Source organism: Alligator mississippiensis, chromosome 5 (genome assembly GCF_030867095.1).
Source record: "Alligator mississippiensis isolate rAllMis1 chromosome 5, rAllMis1, whole genome shotgun sequence".
Taxonomy (NCBI): Eukaryota; Metazoa; Chordata; order Crocodylia; family Alligatoridae; genus Alligator; species Alligator mississippiensis.
Window position 1 is genome coordinate 125973425 of NC_081828.1, and position 19317 is coordinate 125992741.

General features: G+C 38.7%; 1 protein-coding gene across 1 annotated transcript in view; it reads left to right on the forward strand.

Annotated features, from left to right (window-relative positions):
• Positions 1 to 16068, forward strand: part of LOC102564433 (uncharacterized) — a 37891-nt gene extending 21823 nt beyond the window's left edge. Inside the window, exons 9-11 of the mRNA XM_059729351.1 lie at positions 12994 to 13299; positions 14185 to 14247; positions 14616 to 16068. Coding sequence (XP_059585334.1) covers positions 12994 to 13299; positions 14185 to 14247; positions 14616 to 14752 — 506 coding nt within the window. The 3' untranslated portion in view covers positions 14753 to 16068. The remainder of the gene's footprint in view (positions 1 to 12993; positions 13300 to 14184; positions 14248 to 14615) is intronic.
• The last annotated feature ends 3249 nt before the right edge of the window (positions 16069 to 19317 follow it).

The following is a 19317-nucleotide window of genomic DNA, read 5'->3' on the forward strand; positions in this document are numbered from 1 at the left end:
TGTGCATGAAATGAAATCCAGGCTCTGTTGAGGTCAATGCAGAACTCCCATTGAAATCAAGGGGGCCAGGATTGCACCCATGTTGTATAACTTTATATTTCAGTTAGGACAATGTTATCCACATGTGTGCAGAACAAGCAAAAACTGCTTTTGAGGTCAAATGTAGTTAATGAACCTGCTTTTATTCTCAGTTGAGTAATCCTTTTTTTTTAAATTGGCTTTATTCAATTGATTAGCATGAAATGTTTTGAGAAGAAATAGATTACAGGTGTTGCATATATTCATGATAACTAAGGTTGAAAAATAAATTGATATTTTCTTCATGCATTTGGTTGGGTGCACTGGCTCTCCCTTGTTCCTGTTCATACTTTGTGGGTTAAGATCCAAGCCTTTTTAGTAGAAATATCCCATGTGGGTTTTGTAGTAATATGCAACACCGTGGACACTGAAAAAGTCTTCGGTACAGGCACGAAACTTGTTATATCCAGTAAGTTTTTAGAACAATTATTTCAGCATTTTGATAGTGGCTAAATCTACTATATGAAGCTTGATAATTCATTTTATAAGTCAAGAACAGACTGGGAGCAATATTTATCCCCTCATAACCTCATGTGGATGAGATAGGGGTCTGGGACAGACATTGCATAAACCAGTTTCACCCAAATCAGGTAAGTCTGATATTAGATTCAACCAGGTTCATCTCAAACCAATTTCAGCCATTTTGAAACTGGTTTATGTGCACTGAATTTATGTTCTGTTACAGGTTTAAACCAGTTTCTGATCACTTCGACCAGTTTGTATATAATGTCTGTCCCTAGCCTTAAAGATTACTTTTCTAACTCTCTTCTTAAAGGTGCTAACCAGTTTGGTGCTAACCAATAAAGAGTATATACAATTACAATCGACCAGGAGGTAAATTTGCCCAAACTATACTAGAGAATTTTAGAGAGAAAGCTCTTAAAAGAAATAATTTGAAGCTTTATTCTTCTTCCCCTCCTCCTCCCTTCCACCCCCCGCTCCATCCCTTTCCTTTCTATTTAAAACCCTAGCTTTATGCCAGTCCCTTCATAGCATTTGAACCAAGGAGGCTGTTGCCTACAAAAACGTATGCCTCTCTGAACTAGTTAGTTTATAAAGTAACACCTTGCCATACCTTCTGCCTGGCTTCAGGCTGATGTGGCTAACGATCTCTCTAACATGCACATTTTTATGCATGAAAATACAGCCCTACCTGTTTGTGACTAAATACTTTCAATATATGCCTAAAAGGTTCCAAACAGTGAATTTCTCTTTTAAATCAATGCCACCTATTCCTCAAAGAGCAGTAGAATTTACTGACATTAGACCTTAGACTCTTTTCCATCTCTAAGCTCTGCAAGTCTTTCTTGTGACTAATAGTTCTGATTTTCTGGGGAACAGTGATCTGTTGGAAAAAAACAAACCCAGCTCTAGTGTGGGGCAACTTGTGCACAAGTACAAGTGAGCTAAGCCCAGAGCACTTGCAGTAACTTAAAAAAAAATCTACCGAATATTAGCGGTGTACTAGACACAAGCATACAATTGGCAATTATATTTCTTAGTTTGAGAGACTGAGCTCTTAGTATTTCCATACCCTGTGTGAAGACTGATAAGCTAACAGGACAAGATCCACATCTTTGTAGTGTCTTTAAGACATCAAAAACCTGTAAAAGCTATCAAGGTTCTGTTATTTTGCACATTACCCAGAGGATATATTTTCCTGTTAATTAGGTTACAAAACCAGTTTATTAAAAGCATTTCTTGCTGCGCAGGTAAACTGAAGTAAACAAACAAACAAACATTGCCAGTAGTATATGACTAGTTTTAAAGGTTTTACATATTGAGGGACAGCTACAGGCTATGTTCTAACGTTCCCTCTGCTATGCAAGAGTAATTTTCACCAAGAACAAACTAAATATAACCACATCCAGAGTAGGTTTCATCCACTCAAGGCAAGTTAGGGTCTAAAGTCTAAGCATTATTCACAAGGCAACATCTTAGCTACCTTCTTTTCAAAGTAGCTTCCCTATCAGCTATTGAGTAATAAAAAAAAAAAAACTCTTATCATCATTTTACATATAAGCAGTCACTAGAGCTGCCTCAGAGAATTTCTCTGAGTGAAGACTATAGGAAAGGTGGCCCATGCTATTGTGACTGAGAGGGCCTGTGGTCCATAAGACAAATTCTCTTTTAATCAGTGGATCACACAAAGAAAACATTTGAAAGTGTCTGACCAATCAATTTCCTTACTCCATTAAAATAAAAAAGGAGCTCCAACTGGTTCTCATTTTTGGAAAAATAAGTTGATGGGTATTTAATGGAAAAGTTGCAAGGATCTGAAAACAGAATAACATTAAATAGAGGTTCACTAGAATGAAGGCACAAAACTGACATTCATTCAGTTTTTCAAACCCTCAAAGAACCAAGAGTATGTCTTCTGAAGTATTTTTCCAGTGATTGGTTGGAAAGCTCAGGTTTTTTTTAAGCCATGAATGACCAGCTGCTGTAGAGTAAGTTCTTGTACAAAGAGAAAAACTGTGCTACTGCAACACAGACAAAATACTTTGGCACAGGAACTAAACTGGTGATTTCTCGTAAGTATTCTGATTCCCAATTCGTTTTTCTTTTGGTAAATGGTAGCAAGGGCAATTACTAAAAAAAGTACATAAATCAATAGAACAAAAGCATATTATCAATGATCAGTGTATGCCATTCCCATTAATATCAGGGGATAGACTGAGGGAAATATATGAATCCAAAGGACATGGTGGGCACAAAATAATATCTCTGGAATGTTGACTGAACTGAGGAGATGGGTAATGAAGACATTGAAAATACTGGCCCCAATTCATCCTTAGTGAAATGATATTGAAAGAATGAAAACATCTGAAAGTTTAGAGAATAAGCTTCAGGTGCGAAAGCAGATGCAAAACTGAAAAGCTTGTACGGACAGGGCTGCATCAGGTTTGTATCATGTTAAAAATTGGGAAGGAGGTTTGCCAGGAAGTGAAACATCCCTAGCGTCCTTTCCCACCTTGTGTATAATTGTATTTATAATATATAAATGATAAACGCAGTACTATATAGGTTCTAATTTCAAGGTTATGTACATATAATAGTGTTTATATAGTGCTCTCTAAGAAACGCACACTATTACCTAGATATTATAAGCATATTAAAATATCAAATGAAGCAGTGAGACTGTGAATTCCCAAGATGTCACGAGTTATAGTTGACAGAATTTATGGTGAATTCCTGCTCAGCCTAGCAAAACATTCTATGGCAACCACTATGCCATGAAGACGTGAAAGTCAAAGTGCAGAAAGCACTGGCAGAGAAAAAAAATTACAGAAACATTTTTAAAAATGCATAAATTCAGTTTAATGCACAATGTAGTTTCTAGTATGTCTTGTTTAGATTGCACCTTTTTTAAAATGTGGACTTCAGATTTTTAGCTGGTTGACATTCATGCCTTGAAGAATCATTAATTTCTGTAGAGGATTAAAACAGTGTGCATCAGGGGTAAAGCAGTTTGGTACAGGCACCCAGCTGGTGGTTTCAAGTAAGTCTCTCAATCTTTTCTTAAAGCATTTTTGCTGTCTGATACAAATCCAGAAATGTCAGAATCAAGTACTGGCAACCATTACTTTATTTCCCAACCTGTTTAGCCTTGCTAATTATTGGTAGGTAAAAAGTATTTGTTAAAAAACTGTTTTAAAGCCACTCTTAAAGCTCCCTTTGTAAAGAATATAAATCCATACCCTGAGTTTGATTTTGTCAAGAAATAAGCATTCAATTACTTTTTAAGAATAGTAAAGCAGTAGCATGGTGGTGTTTTTAATAATAGCTCATCTGAAATATTAGTATTGGACACTGGTAATAGAAAATCTATTTAAAAGCCTTGGACCATCTATATAAAGTGGCACTACAAAGGATTTCTTTTCTCAGAGCACAATGTATTCAACAAGTGATGTCTGCTATCTATGGCAAAAATTAAATTGTATTTAGACCTCAAAATCCTGATGCCAGTGAAGTAAATAAAAAAAGCCTCAGTGATTACTCTAGACCTTGGATTTCACCTGCGGCAGTCTCCAATTCAAAAATAAGTAGTTACCTCTAACCAGTAAGAATGAGGTAAAGTACCTGGAGATATTGTTAAGCCTTACCACACTGTGGATGATACAAAAATATTTGGAAGTGGCACCAAGCTTGTTGTTACCAGTAAGTATGAACTATTCAATTTATGAAGTGTTATATACCATCCATTTAGTTCCCAGGCATAGGATGAGGTGAGGTTCTACTTCCAGTAACCTCAATGAAAACCGAGGGTGCTGAACCTCTTGTGGCTACTTAGCTGTACAGGATACATTTATAATAATAAAAGCATAACAAAATTGTCTTTTCCTTCCTAATGAATGTCCCAATCCAAGAAGGCTTTTAAGTATGTGTTTAAAAGCCATCTCAACTCGGCAAAATATTTATTGTTATTTTTGCTGGTTTGGGATATTAGGGGATTGAATGAGACTTCTCTGCCTTAAATGAAGCATATACTACTATCTGGATACTGCTAAATTGTCCTTGGTAGGACAACTGTTTCTTAAAAAATAATTAACTGCCTACATCGAGTGGAAGAAATGACCCAAAATTATTCCTAAAATTATTCTCACTGTAAGGGGTATATTTTTCTCTGATCTAAATGAAAGTATATTTTGATTAGCAAGTGGTTTTTCATTATGGAATTAAAGCAGTATACAAACTAATATTTGTTAACCACAGCCTGTGGGCCCTAATTTGAAAAATACATTGTTCCTCTTTTATGGATATTCAAGACCAAATATATAAAATCAAACTCATGTTGTTTAGAGAGAGATTTTAAAAGGCATTTAAATATGACTGAATGTTCAGTCCTTAGTTACCATTTGTATCAGCGAAAATCTCCCCCCACAAGTTTCTTTATTTTACGAGCACATTCTTTATTTGATAATTTATTTGAAGGTAGGAAAGAAAGGTAAATAGTAAACCCGTTTTTCTTTAAAAAGCTGTCTCTACTATTCATCCACCTAAATAGAATAGATTTGTATAAATATTTGTAAAGGACTTATTCACAGTGATACATATAGTGGCTCCTTTATCAAAGTATTTGGCTCTGGTACAAGGCTCATTGTATCGGGTAAGTTGCCTGTTAACTACTGTCACCCGAAGATAAAAATGCTTATTGTTATCTTAGGAAAATTGTGTTATCAAAGGTAAGGCTAAAAATGTATAGCATTATTTTATGAGAAACTAAGCGCTCTCTTTGTGATGACATTTGCTCCCCCAAACAAAAACAAAGTTAATAGTGCAAACTGATAATGTTCTAATGATTTTAAATCATTATGCATTATTTCAGGCTTGAATTTCATGACAGATTTAGTTTTCTCTTAATAGTTGGAACAAAGGGAAATTAAGGTTCTATTGAGATCAGTAGCAGAACTCACATTGTCATCAATGCAGCCAGGATTTCTATATAACTATATTTTTGTGGGGACAGGGTCATGCACAGGTATATAGAACAAACATACACTGCTTTTAAGGTCATATGTAGTAAATTAAACTGATTATATTCTCAAGCAATCACACCTTTTTTAAAAAACTGGCTTTACTCCACTGATTATAAAATAATTGCTTCAGACTTGCAGCAAAGTGAGTGAGAGCTGAGTCAGGGCTTCTTTAGAGTTTTTGATTTGTGAAATAGCTAAGTAAAAAAATAGGAAGTAGAATCAAACTTATTGGTGTCAGCAATTTGACAAAAAAAAAATGTCTTTTCTTGTAACTTTATCCTTTGTGGTACTAGTCATCATCATTAAGTCAACCCAAATTAAAGGGGGTTGATTAAATCAACCCAACTTAAAACTAAAGGCTTCTGAAGGCAACTTTCTAGAAAAACTTCTCAGGGGAGAAGTCAAGGACTAAATTGGAGACTGAATTATCTTTCAGTATCTAGGGAGTTTTTAATTCAGGACAGAAATGTAGTGGTTTAGTGGGATAGCATAAGGAAGCTTTGCCACTACTGTGTCTGTTCTGGGGAAAAGAAAAAAAGACTATAATCTATAATGCAGTCTATCTCATAATGCTGAAGAGCACTTTGCCACTGTTTTCAAACAATAAAAAAACCCCACAAACTATTCACCAAAACCTAATGTCAGTTTTTTCATAGCAGAAATAAAGGTAAATATATTTGGCCTGCTTTTTAAAGCTACACCTCACATTATACTGCAGAGGCAAAGTCACCTGAATTCCATAAAATAAATAGCATTAAGAACACATTGATCAGTACAGATCACTAATTACAAGTATAATGTCCTCACAATTGATAGTTTAAGTCTTCTGTTGTCTAATGTTGATGAAAACTGTTTTTCTGCATTTTCAGATTTGACTCTAGATACTGATTTTCTACATTACTGCAGAAAAACAAAATACATTGTTTCTTGAGAAACATTTAAAGGCCAAATCCACTGCTTATTGGCCACAAAAGAAAAGAAATGCAAGTTAATGGCAGAATGTAACAGGAAATTGCTAGCGAAGTATGTTAGCAAGCAGGACAGGTAGACCCATTAAAAAAAAGAAAATAAAATTCATTACAATTGTTACTACCTCGAATCCTGGCTGACAGCTTTAACAGCAATACCAAGGATTTAACAAACAATTATTTTACCATTTCACCCTTTTGATATCATCTTTGGAAACTGGTTCCAAACTTTATAAAAGTTTTTGCAAAGCATTCAGACACAGTGAGAGTGGTTATACTAAAATCTTTGGCTCCGGCACAAAGCTTGTTGTAACAAGTAAGTATCTGATTTGTGATTATATAAAATCTGCAGATGAGAGCTTGCAGAATGGAAAAGTAGCATAATGAATCTGTTTAGTATGTATATATGACACTTACATAGGGAATTCATGGTAAAACAGGTGATATATCAGACTTCTGTTCTCATAAAGTTTCTTTTATTCATCCTGGGTCAAACCCAATGGTTCTCACCTCAGAACGGGAGACCATTCAGAGGTCTGTCCTCTTTATGGGGGTAGAAGGCTGAGAAAAAGCCACAGACACTGTGCTAATTAATCCCAGGGCACCAAAGGGTAGTGGGGATTTGGAGGCAAGGGACTAGAGTGAGGAAAGGTCATGGTCAGTCAGTTTGTAGAAAGAACATTGAATATTTCCAGTGATTATGCAGATGTCCTGTGCACAACCTGTTTATTCAGGTTTAGTATAACTAGATCAGTATTTGGTCTCATGTGTCACAAGATGATTACAAGGATGTAATGAATACTTGGGGGACATAAGAAATTATGGCCAAAATTCTAGCCCACTGAACTCAAGCAGAGTTTTGCCATTGATTTCAGTGGAGACAGGATTTTACGTTTCCTTTCCATCTTTCTCTTGTGGCAGTGGGCAGCTGGAAGGAGTGGTGGAGCATGTACAAATAAATGAGTAAATGCTACGCAGTTCATGAGCATTTGCGCATTCACTCCAAAATCACCACTACCAGCACTAGAGTACAGGTGGATGGGAATTCCAAGTGTTATCCAACATCCAAGCAAGTTAATATCAAGACTCCCAATGACTGCAATAAAGGTATAATTAAGCTCATAATGTAGCTGTGATCCCAATCCTGAAGCTGCAGATTTAAAATTGACTTCCAATGGGAGTGTAGGCTGCCTAGTGCCATCAGTAGAGATCTCTCACAAGCTCTTCATTCTGTTCAATAGCATGGCAGAGGCAGCATAAAATATTTTTGTCAAAGAAAATTCTAAATTGCAAAGCAGTTAAATGGACACGATAGTTCTCAATGAAATTCCTTATGTTGGTACCACTGAGAACTATCACATTCATAGATATGCATGGCTACTGCATTTAGAAAAAACACTTAAACCCATCCGTACAGAAATTTTAAGGGGTTGGGAAGAAGTAATGTGAACATGAAATAGATCACTTGATGTTATATAATATACTTAGCATTGTAGAAATTATATTTTTGGTTTATCCTGACATTTTAAACATGCAGTCAGTATACAGACAATCATACTAGACAACACATACGAGCTGAATTTAAATGAAATATCCTTCTTTCTCAATGCAATCAGGCCCAAACCAGAAAATACAGGCATCTAACATTATGCCCTAAGCAAAAAATTCTTCCTTGGTTGGATAAATGAAAGATTTGTCTAAAAGAGAATTTAAAAGCTCCAAAATGAATAGTAATAGCATCAAATAAAGGGGTTAAATATATTTGCATTAACTAAGACTAAAAAATACATTGGCAATTTCTACATGTAGTTTGGTTGGATGAACTGACTCTCCTTTCTGCCTATTCACCCCAAGTTGGTTAAGATCTGATCCTTCTTTAGTAGAAAAATCTTCTCCATTTTTTTGTAATGATGTGCAGCGCTGTGGGAGCTGGGAAACTCTTCGGTGCAGGCACAAAATTAGTCGTATCCAGTAAGTTCTTACAATAAATCATTTAAAAGTTTCATAGTGGTACAATCTATTACACAATGGTTGATCATTTACCTTGTAAGTTAAGAGACAGAGAGAGATAAAGCCATATTAGAACTGTACTAGCTTATTAACAATGCTACTATCTTAAGTTGTTGGCCAATGGCACAAGTAGCAATAATACTTTCTTTTAGGGGATTCAGTAATGTAAGATGCTAGGTAACTTGAATTCCTATTGCCTGCAGTATGGATGTAGCAGGAGTACTTTACTTTTTGCCATTTGCATTATGTGCTCAATCCAATTTTCACTTTGAAAAATTAGCGTTTACTTTGTTTTTGAATTCTAAATGCAGAGTGGATTTTGTTCTCAAATGGTAAATCAGTATGATAGCTTACTACAAGGAGAAAAGGCACATTGTAAACCCAAAGATATGAGTTGTAGAGCATTATGTACAACCTAACTGAGCAATTCTAACTCTTGAAAATTGGAAATAGACTACTTAGAAATGAAGGCAGAAGCATAGGGTTCAAATTTCCTCAGAGGTGTATATAAAAATTAACTTATCACTTAAAGCATTTATTAGAAATTTCCACTTCAGCTGAGCAACAAGGCATTTTGAAAAGTTAAGTGGGACCAAAACAACAGATGGTTCAACAGCAAAAATTGCTTCAAAATTAAAGGTCTGTTCTCTATAACGCAACAGAGTCAAACTCAAAGCCAGTAGAAAGAGTCCCATTGACTTCGGTTAATTCTGGATCAGACTAAAACGTTCTATGTATACATTGGCACATCTGTTTTTGTAAACAATTACCGTGTGTATGCATGCAAAATTCAGAATTTATTTTAGATATATACCTGGATGTATGTGCCTACAAGAATCCCCAATTTAGACTCATGCATGCTGTAAAACAAGACACTTGACAGTGACTTTACCCTTGAAAGCTCAGAGTCATAATGTCTAAGAGATACCCAAAAATCGTGAGGTTTTGCAAAGAGCAGTGTCACTAGGCAGGATCCAATGTAAAATGTTTTATGAACCATCCATACAACTTGAGGGAGTATATAATTTTGAATCCTACTGTATGGTCAAGTCCTGTTTTCCTGGGAGTTTTTCAGCACATTTGAAATGTAAAATAGCACCAAACCAAGTATGTAGTGCTGAATAACCATGCTTGTAATCTCAAAGAACAACAAACACAACAACAAATAAATCAATCCACTTTTTTGACAATCCATGAACATGTAGCGAGGACAAATTAATTGAGAAAATTTACAGATTCTTTTGTTGTTGTTGTTAGAAAATCTTGTGCAACAGCCAGCTTAATTTGTTTCTAAACAAAAAATCATCCAAAAATGTGCTTAACACAACCCTAAGTACAAGGTTTATAGTTTGATTCAGTCCAAAACTGTTTCAGGGAACTGTAGAATAACCTGTATAAAAATAAGGTGAATACAGTAAAAGAGGTTTAGTTTTTATCACTTTAGTAAAAGATTTACAAATGTTGACACTACTTAGGCTTTCCATAGTGCATAATATGCAGGTCTATACATTTTTGCAAGATGGATGAGTGCTGTATATTTTTAATTCATTTCTATACAGTTGACCAAACAAAGGCTAGAATGCCAGCCATTTTGTTTGGTGAAGTATAGATACATTTTTAAAATGAACGCTAACTTTTGCTTGCAATTAAGATTAGACACAAACAGAAAATACAAAGGAAATAAGCATTTAGTTTCAAATGAAAATCAGATATTTAATAAAAGCAACCTCTGCTTTGTGGTACATGCATACAGTCAGGATGCTGCTGTTCAGGGGACAGTAGCCTTTAGCAGTTTGCTGAGTTGTGAACCTCATACTCTTTGGGCTTTATCACAGGGAACAAACAAGGGACAGATATATTAGGTGCACTGAAATAGGTTCACTACTTGTCATAATGAGTATGTTAAGTATACTCTTTAGCATTATTTTTTTTAATTGTCAACACTGTAGCAAAGAGCTGACCCTTTGGCTGCACACCTTTTTCTTTTTGTCATGGTTCGCTATAACCAGTTCATATGCTTACGTAAAACTAATTATGACAGTACTTGTATCTCTTCTAGTTCAAAATCTCCATGGGTTTGGCTTGGTTTTTTACCCAGGTCTATAATTTGGCAGGAATTCTGAAATGCCCAAAAGAAAGTGATGTTTTTTGTGTTCGTTTCCAAAGTGACAATTCTATGGCAGAATTATTTGAAAATAATGTGCGAGATAGTGTAGAACTTAATTGATTGCATCTCCCACTCAAATTCATTGTTCAGCATTAAAAACAGCACATCTGAAATTTGGCACACCTAAAATGTAAGACTGAATGGAATAATTAAAGTAGTGCTTCAAAACCATAGTTTAATATTCAAAGAATACCAGATACAGGAACACAACAAGCAAACAAAATCAATCTGCCTCTGCTGGAAATCCCTGAATTTTTGGTTAGAAATCTGATATGATGGCTGTCTTCATTTGCCTCTTAAACAAAAATCAAACAAACAAGGATCTTAAGTACAAGGTTTATAGTTTGATTTAGTCCAAAACTGTTTCAGGAAACTCTAAAATAACCTGTATAAAATAAGGGGAAAGCATTTTAGTAAAAGAAGCTTTAAAAATGACATTGACACTAACCAGGCTTTTCATAGTGAATGACTTTATGTGCAGGTGTAAGTCTTTGCAGGATTAATGCCATACCCTTTTTTAATCTAGCTCATTGTATTTGACCAAACACAAAGTCTAATATTTTTAAAGGGAGCTGGAGAAATTTAAATTTCAGAGGGAGGTGCACACCTAAATCTCTCAGCCACCTTTCAGAATGCCAGCCAACCTGCTTGGTTAAGTACAGACCCTTTTTTAAAGCAGCCTCTAACTTTTCCTTGTATAATTAAGCATTAATTTTGAAATGCCCACTGATGTTTTTTGCCATTTTTTGATTTGTGTTATTTTCCCAAGTGACAATTCTAGGGCAGGATTATTTGAAATTCCATTAGTTTGTATCACATACTCAGGTCCATCATTTGTCCATAAAACAACTAAGATGTGATAGTTTAGTGGCCCATTATTAACAGTGTTTCTTAACTAGGATTGTCTAAATGGTTGCCCCTAGTCTAAATACCTAGAGACCATAAGTATTTATTTGTCTTGATTTTCAGAAGTGTTAAGCATTACATAACATTAAATTACATATGCCAATGGTGTATCTTAAATTATTTTGTCTATCTGGCAGAGGGAATTCAGTGTTATGTAATGCTAATTCCTCAATTAATCAAACTCTTGATAATTCCTCAATTAATATTAACTATTAATAAGACACACCAATATATTTTCTGAAACTGCTGCAAACAGCTTGCAAAAACAATTCCTACTGAAATGGTTGGAACTGATCTGTGTTAAAATGCAGGTTATTTCCTATATTCATCATGTTTTCTGCAGTATTTGTCACCTAGAATAGCAAAGACTTAAAGACTGCTTTTCCAACTTTCTTCTTAAAGTTGCAATCCTGTTTGTCAATAAAGAACAAACACAGTTTTTCAGGAGATAAATTTGTCCTGGACCATTCTAGAGAATTTTGGAGAGAAACCTTTCAGATCTTGCTTTCAAAAACCATTTTTATTCAAGTATTAGTTACATTTTTAAAAGTCTCAAGGGTACATTTATGCCTTCCAAAATGTTCCTTTAAGTTACTGAATTTTCCCTGGCAAAGGCATAAGAATTGAAGATAGTCTGGGATGTTAATGCTATCTTAACTGATTTCCTCAACATTTATTGCCTTATTAGAAAATGCAATTAAGCATCCTGAACTTTCAATTAGTGTTTTGTTTTGGTTTTGTGCAGTAGATAGTATCAAGATGCAATCTGAACACTCTCCAAACTGTCTGCTCGTTCTATAAATCAAAGGCATGCATTTTAAGAAAGTCTGAGCAAACCCTTTTCACAAGTTTGCAAGTGTGACCAAGCCAATGAAAAGTATCTATTATTTTTCATCTTCTCCATGTTCAACTGTTTTAGGCAATCATGCATCTGCTTTGAAATGAAGCAGAAATGACAACTGAATTATCAAAAAGTGTTTAATATACTATGAGTTTCAAAACCAAGTTGAGACGCACAATTTCTTCAGTTCCACAAGAAATTACTTTCAACTCAAACATAGGAATCATTACAATTCACATATCCAAGTCCTTAGTTAGTCATACATGACCAATTTTATTCCTATCGGCAGTGTTGAATAAATGATTATAACATTTATAGACTCCATATAATTAAAATGTATTTTTGACAGATAAAATGAAAGATAGGATAAACCTATTTTGCTGATGCTAAGCATTGAGGGCTATGTGTTTTAAAATAATTTGGGGAAACTAGATGTGAGATGTTGCTTCTCGGTGAATTCTATACTTATTATTTTCAAAAGCAAAGCAGTCTATTTTGAATATGCTTAATTTACAAACAACTTCTCTCTCCCTCCAAAACCAGATAAACAAGCAACACCTACAGCACAAGGCGAGATGCTGCATTACATGGAGAACTCAAAGGAAACATATGTTTGCCTTGTTCATAATTTTTTCCCGAATGTTATTCAGATGTATTGGAAAGATAAAGAGGGAAAGAAAATATCAGATAATGTAGTACAGGGAGAAGTTTGGCCAGCTCGGGAGGATGCAGACTCATACTCAGTCAGCAGCTGGCTGACTGTAAATAAGGAAATCAACAAGGAATATATTTGCTTCTATGAGCGCGAAGGATCTGGAACACAAAAAGTTCAGGCTGAACGCCCACCAGGTATATCCTACATTGCTAAAACTGTCTATATAGTTTAAAGATCTCAATTTTTCTTTACAATAATTTTGTATGTGTGTAATATATTATTGTTCCTAAAAGATAATGGAGTTATGCCAAATTTTACCAATAGGAAAATTGTCTCTAAAGCACTTTACACAACAGAGCAGTTTGGCACATGCAGAAGCAGTTTCTCTAGCAGATTGCTAGTAATCATTTATGTGACTTACAAAGGCCTAAGACATAAGTGAGTACCACATGGGCACAGAGGACTACATTGGTGGATTTGATACAATAGGGTCTAAAAGAACACCTGCTTACTTGTACCCATTTGCGTGTACATTTTCTATGTTTACCTCTGCATGTAAATACTTTCTAGGATAAATATATACACTGGAGAGGAAATTTGGAAGCAGCAGGGGGTGGGAAGAGGTGGGGGCAGAACAGGGAAAGAGTGCAATTTTACCTGTTTATATTGTGGTCACCGTTTTACTTTTTTATTCCATCTCTGAATTCCTATTAAGGAAAATTCCTATTAAAGAAAACTTTAAGGCAGTTTTGTATGTTAAAATTAAAAGTGGCCTGAAGCCAGCAAAGGGGTTGTTACGCATTTTCAAGCAGTAACTTTGCAGCTGGTTGCTTTTTTATAGCTGGATAGTCATTTTTAGGGTGTGATAACTACTTTGCATGTGTGGCTGGTTTAAATTTATTGCATAATTAATCAGTCAGTTGTGTGATAATTACTTTGCACTTGTGGCTAGTATAAATGTATTGAATGATTAACCAGTTAATTGCACGATATATGTAATGTGCAGCAGGGGCCTTAGACAGAACAAGCATTTGAACAGGTAATTCTTCCTTTACATGTTATAACTTTGATTCTTTCAGCAACTGTGACTCAAACAGACAACTGTATTGCCGGGCAAGCAAATGGCACAGTATTTTTCAAAGGTAACTTACAAGTGTCCAGTTCTCAATTTTTAATAGAGTATGTGCAAGAATTAAGCACCACGTTGTATATTCAAAATATATATGAAACCTAATCATTGAAACTAGATGACACACAATTCTTCAAGATGTAGAAAGCTGCTCTCAGTTATGTCATAAAAAGCTTCCAAAACCTAATGCCATCCCTTCAGTTCAGATCAAACACTACCCAAATTCAGCTCAGGTGTTGCATATTCAATGGGGTGGGGGGGGGGGAGTTTAATACCATTACAGCCTTAACTCAATTATATGGAGTTTGATTAGGATGCATAAACTATAGCCATCAACTACTGTATAGGCATTATATTTATATTTTGTTTTTGATATTGCAGAGAATTTCACGCACAGGACTGCATCTTTAATATACATAGTTCTTCTCCTGAAAAGCAGCATGTACTATGTCATCGTACTCTTCTTCATATACAGAATGAAAAGCCCAACCAAGGGTCCCCCCAGAAAGAAACATTAAACTATTCCTTCCAGCTTACAAAGTCAGCATTTGTATCTTAATTTTGCTTAATAAAGCTGCTCACATAACTATAATATACATTGCTTTAAATGTGGAAAAAAAGTGGAAAAATATCAGCTTGAGACCTTTCAACACTTAGGCATGCAACTGATGTCATGAATATTGAAAGCTCTGCTATATTCAGTGAGCTAAATGAGACTACCTGCGTGTGTGAATGCATTTGGTGGCAGTGCTAAGACTTAAAACTAATTTACTGTTTAATTTTTAGTTTCATGGGAAATTTTTTTTTCTTCAATTTCATTTATTTCCTTCATAAAAGAAATGTGTAATTATTGTATCAGAACTGTGAAAAGTTGAGATATTTAAATAAAACGGAGAATTATAATATACTGTTTACTTCATTTTTTTTTGAAGGAAATGTAAATTGAGGTTTTTTTTCTTAAAGTCCTTTAGGACTTTGCCTTAGACAGACACAAAACCCATGTAAGTTTAACAGAATGATGAAGCCAAACATTTTTATTTTATATACATTGCAAAAGTCTATATGGCATCTTTTAACATATAAACCGTAATGAATGAAAATACTACCCCATCCAGTTGTGTCTATACCTTCCAATAGATGCCTAAAAACTTTCCAAGAGTGAAATAATTTGCTAAAAAAAATAATTTAAACTCCAAAGATGGGAAGATGGGATGGAATGCACTCTCAGCAAGTTTGCAGATGACACCGAGCTTCATAAAAACCTTGACAAACTGGAGGATTGGACCACAAGAAATCTCATGGAGTGCGTCCACACATGCAAGCATGTGTGCTTGCAGCAACTCAAATACAAGTGGTGCAAATGTGAGCCACGACTTTTTGCTTCATCGCACGTGCCGGGACATCCACTTTGTTGTGGAGAAAACTGTTCCACTTGGGGCAAAATAACCTTGTCTGGCTGCTCCTGGATCTGCAGCCAGGGGGAGAGAGCCTGGGGCCCGAGTATAAAAAACCTGCCCTGGCCAGCAGCTCAGGGCTACTTGCCCTCAGGAGCTTCTGAGGTATTTATTTGAATGTTATAAATAGATAGGAACTTTTGAGGCCCAGCCACTTGGTATCTGCGGACACTAGTCCCTTGTGTCAGCTAAACTGCTGAGGCAGCATCCCAAATTCACTTTTTAAAATACCCCCAAATCCACGTTCTTCCACATTTTGAACAAAAGAGAGAGGGATTGATCGGATAGGCAACGTTTTATTGCTATATTTACAATGTTAAAGCAATTGGGAAGCCTGTCAGTGACTCTAGCATCATAATAAAATAGATCCTAAATATCTATTATGTTTGCTTTTGGTTTCCTTATCACATGGTGAGTGTGTGATGGGGAGACGCGGGGTTTGCAGGAAGGGAGGTGGGGGGAGGTGTGTTGGTGTGTGGGTGGGTGTGGAGGGAGCTGGGGGGATGCGGGTCAGTGTCTGGATAGGTGTGGGGGGGACTGTGGGTGTGGGGGGCTGCTTAGGAGGGGTGGATCCCCTGCCCCCTACAAGGCAGAACCCCCCCCCCCATCCCCACACAGCACATGGATTGCCCTGCCTCCCCTCCCCACCCGCCATAAGCTACCGCCCCACCCCCAACCCCCTTGCTGGTCTGCAGCCTCCTGCTCATTCCCCTGTTTGTCCCCAGCCTTGGGAAGCCTGAGACCAGCAGGAGGCTGGAGACAGCAGGGGAAGTCTCAAGCTTGTCACCAATGGCTTGTCTCCAATCTCCTGCTTGTTCTTCTACTCGTCTCCAGCCCCCTGCTTGTGCTCCTGCTTATATCCAGCCTCCCAAGCTGGGGAATGAGCAGGAGGCTGGAGACGATTCAGGGGTTCCCCTGGTCAGCTCCAGGCTCCTGTTCATTCCTTCTCTGGCTCCCATCCCCACCATTGCTCCCCTGCTGGACTCCAGCCGCCCACACCTGCTGTTGCTGGTATGTTGCAGGCGAAGTGCCATGCAATTGGGGCCAAGCCCCACTGCCTCCTGTGCAGGGGGGCTCTGCCACAAAGCCCTTAGTGGCCCCAACTGCTGCTGCTACTGCTAGTGAGTATGGGGGGGGGGGAGGAGTTGAGGCCAGGCAGGAGAGTAAGCAGGGGCAGGGGGAAGAAATGGGGGCTGGGCAGCACCCCCCCCCCATGGTCCTCACCCCCTCCCTCCAGATCCCCAACCCTCTACTTACCCGGCACGAAGCCAGGTCCAGGTCCCTGCAGCCTGCACTGCTGCTTGCCCTGCATAGGTAGGCAGCGTGCTTAAGCACCAGGGCAAGGGCCAGCCATAGAGATGCTCTGGCTGGCTACCAGAGCATCTCTGTGGAGGACTGAGCCACCGGTTGCCTCAGGGCATGGTCCCAGACCATGCCAGGCCAACTTTTTTCCCCCAGGGTATTTTTTGACACCTGGATATCCAGAGGTCTAATTTTGCCCCCAGGCTGCAAATTTGCAGGATGAAACAATCCCATGCACTGGTACAGGCTGGGGACCAACTGGCTAAGGAGCAGCTCTGCAGAAAAGAGCCTGGGCAGGTTACAGCGGACGATAAGCTGAATATAAGACAACAGTGTGCCCTTGTTGCCAAAAAGGCAAATGACATACTGGGCTGCATTAGTAAAAGTGTTGCCAGCAGATCAAGGGAAGTGATTATTCCCCTCTATTCCACACTGGTGAGGTCACATCTGGAGTACTGTGTCCAGTTTTGGGAGGCCCATTACAGAAAGGATGTAGGCAAACTGGAGAGAATCTAATGGATGGCAACTCAAATGGTGAGGGAGCTGGGGGACATGACTTCTGAGGACAGGCTAAGGGAACTGGGCTTATTTAGTAGCCTACAGAATGAAAGACAGAGGGGATTTAATAGCAGCCTAATTTTTTGGGGGGCCAAATCCAGCTCACCAGGCCATTCTATCTGGTCCATGGGGCCCCTAAAAAAAATTAGAAAATTAATATTTATCTGCCCATATGCCTGTCAAGGATGACAGGAACCAGGGACAGTAGGACCCAGGGGGAGCCTCTGGCAGAATCAAGCAGCTAGAGAAGCAGGTCTGGCCTGGCCCCGGCTCCCGCTCCACCCCCACCCCGAGCCCTGGCCCGAAGCCTCTGCCTAGCTGGGGCTTCTGGAGGATTCTGACCTGGGACTGTTCCTGCCTCCCCATGCCAAGGGAAATACAGATAAAAAGGAGAGGGGAGGAACGTGGGCGATTGCTCCAGTCCTCAGGGCCAGCCGGGCCAGCTGCTGCTGTCCTGGCACTACAACTGTGAACCCCTAGTGGGCAAGCAGTGTGGGGGATTGGGGAAATGGCTACAGCAGGCGGGAGGAAGGGGAAGCGAGCAGGCGCGCAGAGCACAGTGACAGCCAGATGGAAGCACCAGGGACAGTGCCAGTGGGACCCAGAGCGGGGTGGCAGAAGCGCAGGGCAAGGCTGCCTGGGGCTCTATGGAGCTGGACTCTGCTGCTCAAGCAGGGGGAGGAGGGAGCCAGCCCAGCTCCATAGAGCCCCAAGCAGTCTCCACCCCGTGCTCCTGCTGCCCCACTCTGGGCCCTTTCTGCACTGGCCCTAGTGCACCAGTGCAGACCCTACCGCTCGCTGCCCCTTCCCTCACCTGCTGCAGCCATTTCTCTGCTCCCCCCCAACACTGGCCATTCAGCATGACGTGGTTCCCAGCTACAGCACCAGGACTGCAGGAGCAGTTGGGACAGAGCAGGAGAAGGGAAGCAGTGTCAGACAGGGGACAAGTGGCAGCAAGTAGAAGCACGGGGCCCAGGGCCAGGAGCAACAGGAGCACAGATCCTGGGCTTGCAGGAGCACTGGTAGGGGCTCTGCCAGGCTGTGGACAAACCCTCCCCCTTCACAAGCCACAACCATCCCCAGCCATTCCCCCTACATACTCACAACCCCCAACAAAACCCATACCCACCCACACCCAAAAACATATATCCACCCTCCCACCCACACCCTCCCACAATATACAAGAGTAAGACTTCATTTTAAGCTATTATACCATCACCTCTATGTACACTACACAAATACATTTAAATCAGGAGAAAAAAATATTTTTGAATGAAATTAATGAATATTGTAGTACATGTTTGATTTTTAGAATATAATCTAGTATTTTTCTGGTTCAGAGATGGCAAAACCCCTTACTGAAATGTGTAATTCATGGGGGCAAGGGGAGGGACTTCTGGTGGCAAAGGTCAGGGGTTAAGAGGCAGGACTTCCAGTCCTAAGATGGCGACCAGGAGGCAGGGTACCTGTCAAGGGGCATGGCTACCCATGCGGCCCTTGATGGCTTGCAAAACTCAGTAAGTGGCCCTCCACCCAAAATAATTGCCTGCTCCAATTTAGACTGTTCTCAGTAGTGGCATATGACAGAACAAGGAGCAATGGCCTCAAGTCACAGCAAGTGAAGTTTATATTTGATAGTAGGAAAAACTCTTGTTAGAAGGGTAGTAAAGCACTTGAACAGGTAAGCCACAGAGGTTGTGGAACCTCCATCCTAAGACACAGCTAGACAAGTCCTTGGCTGGGATGATTTAGTTGGGGATGGTCTTGCT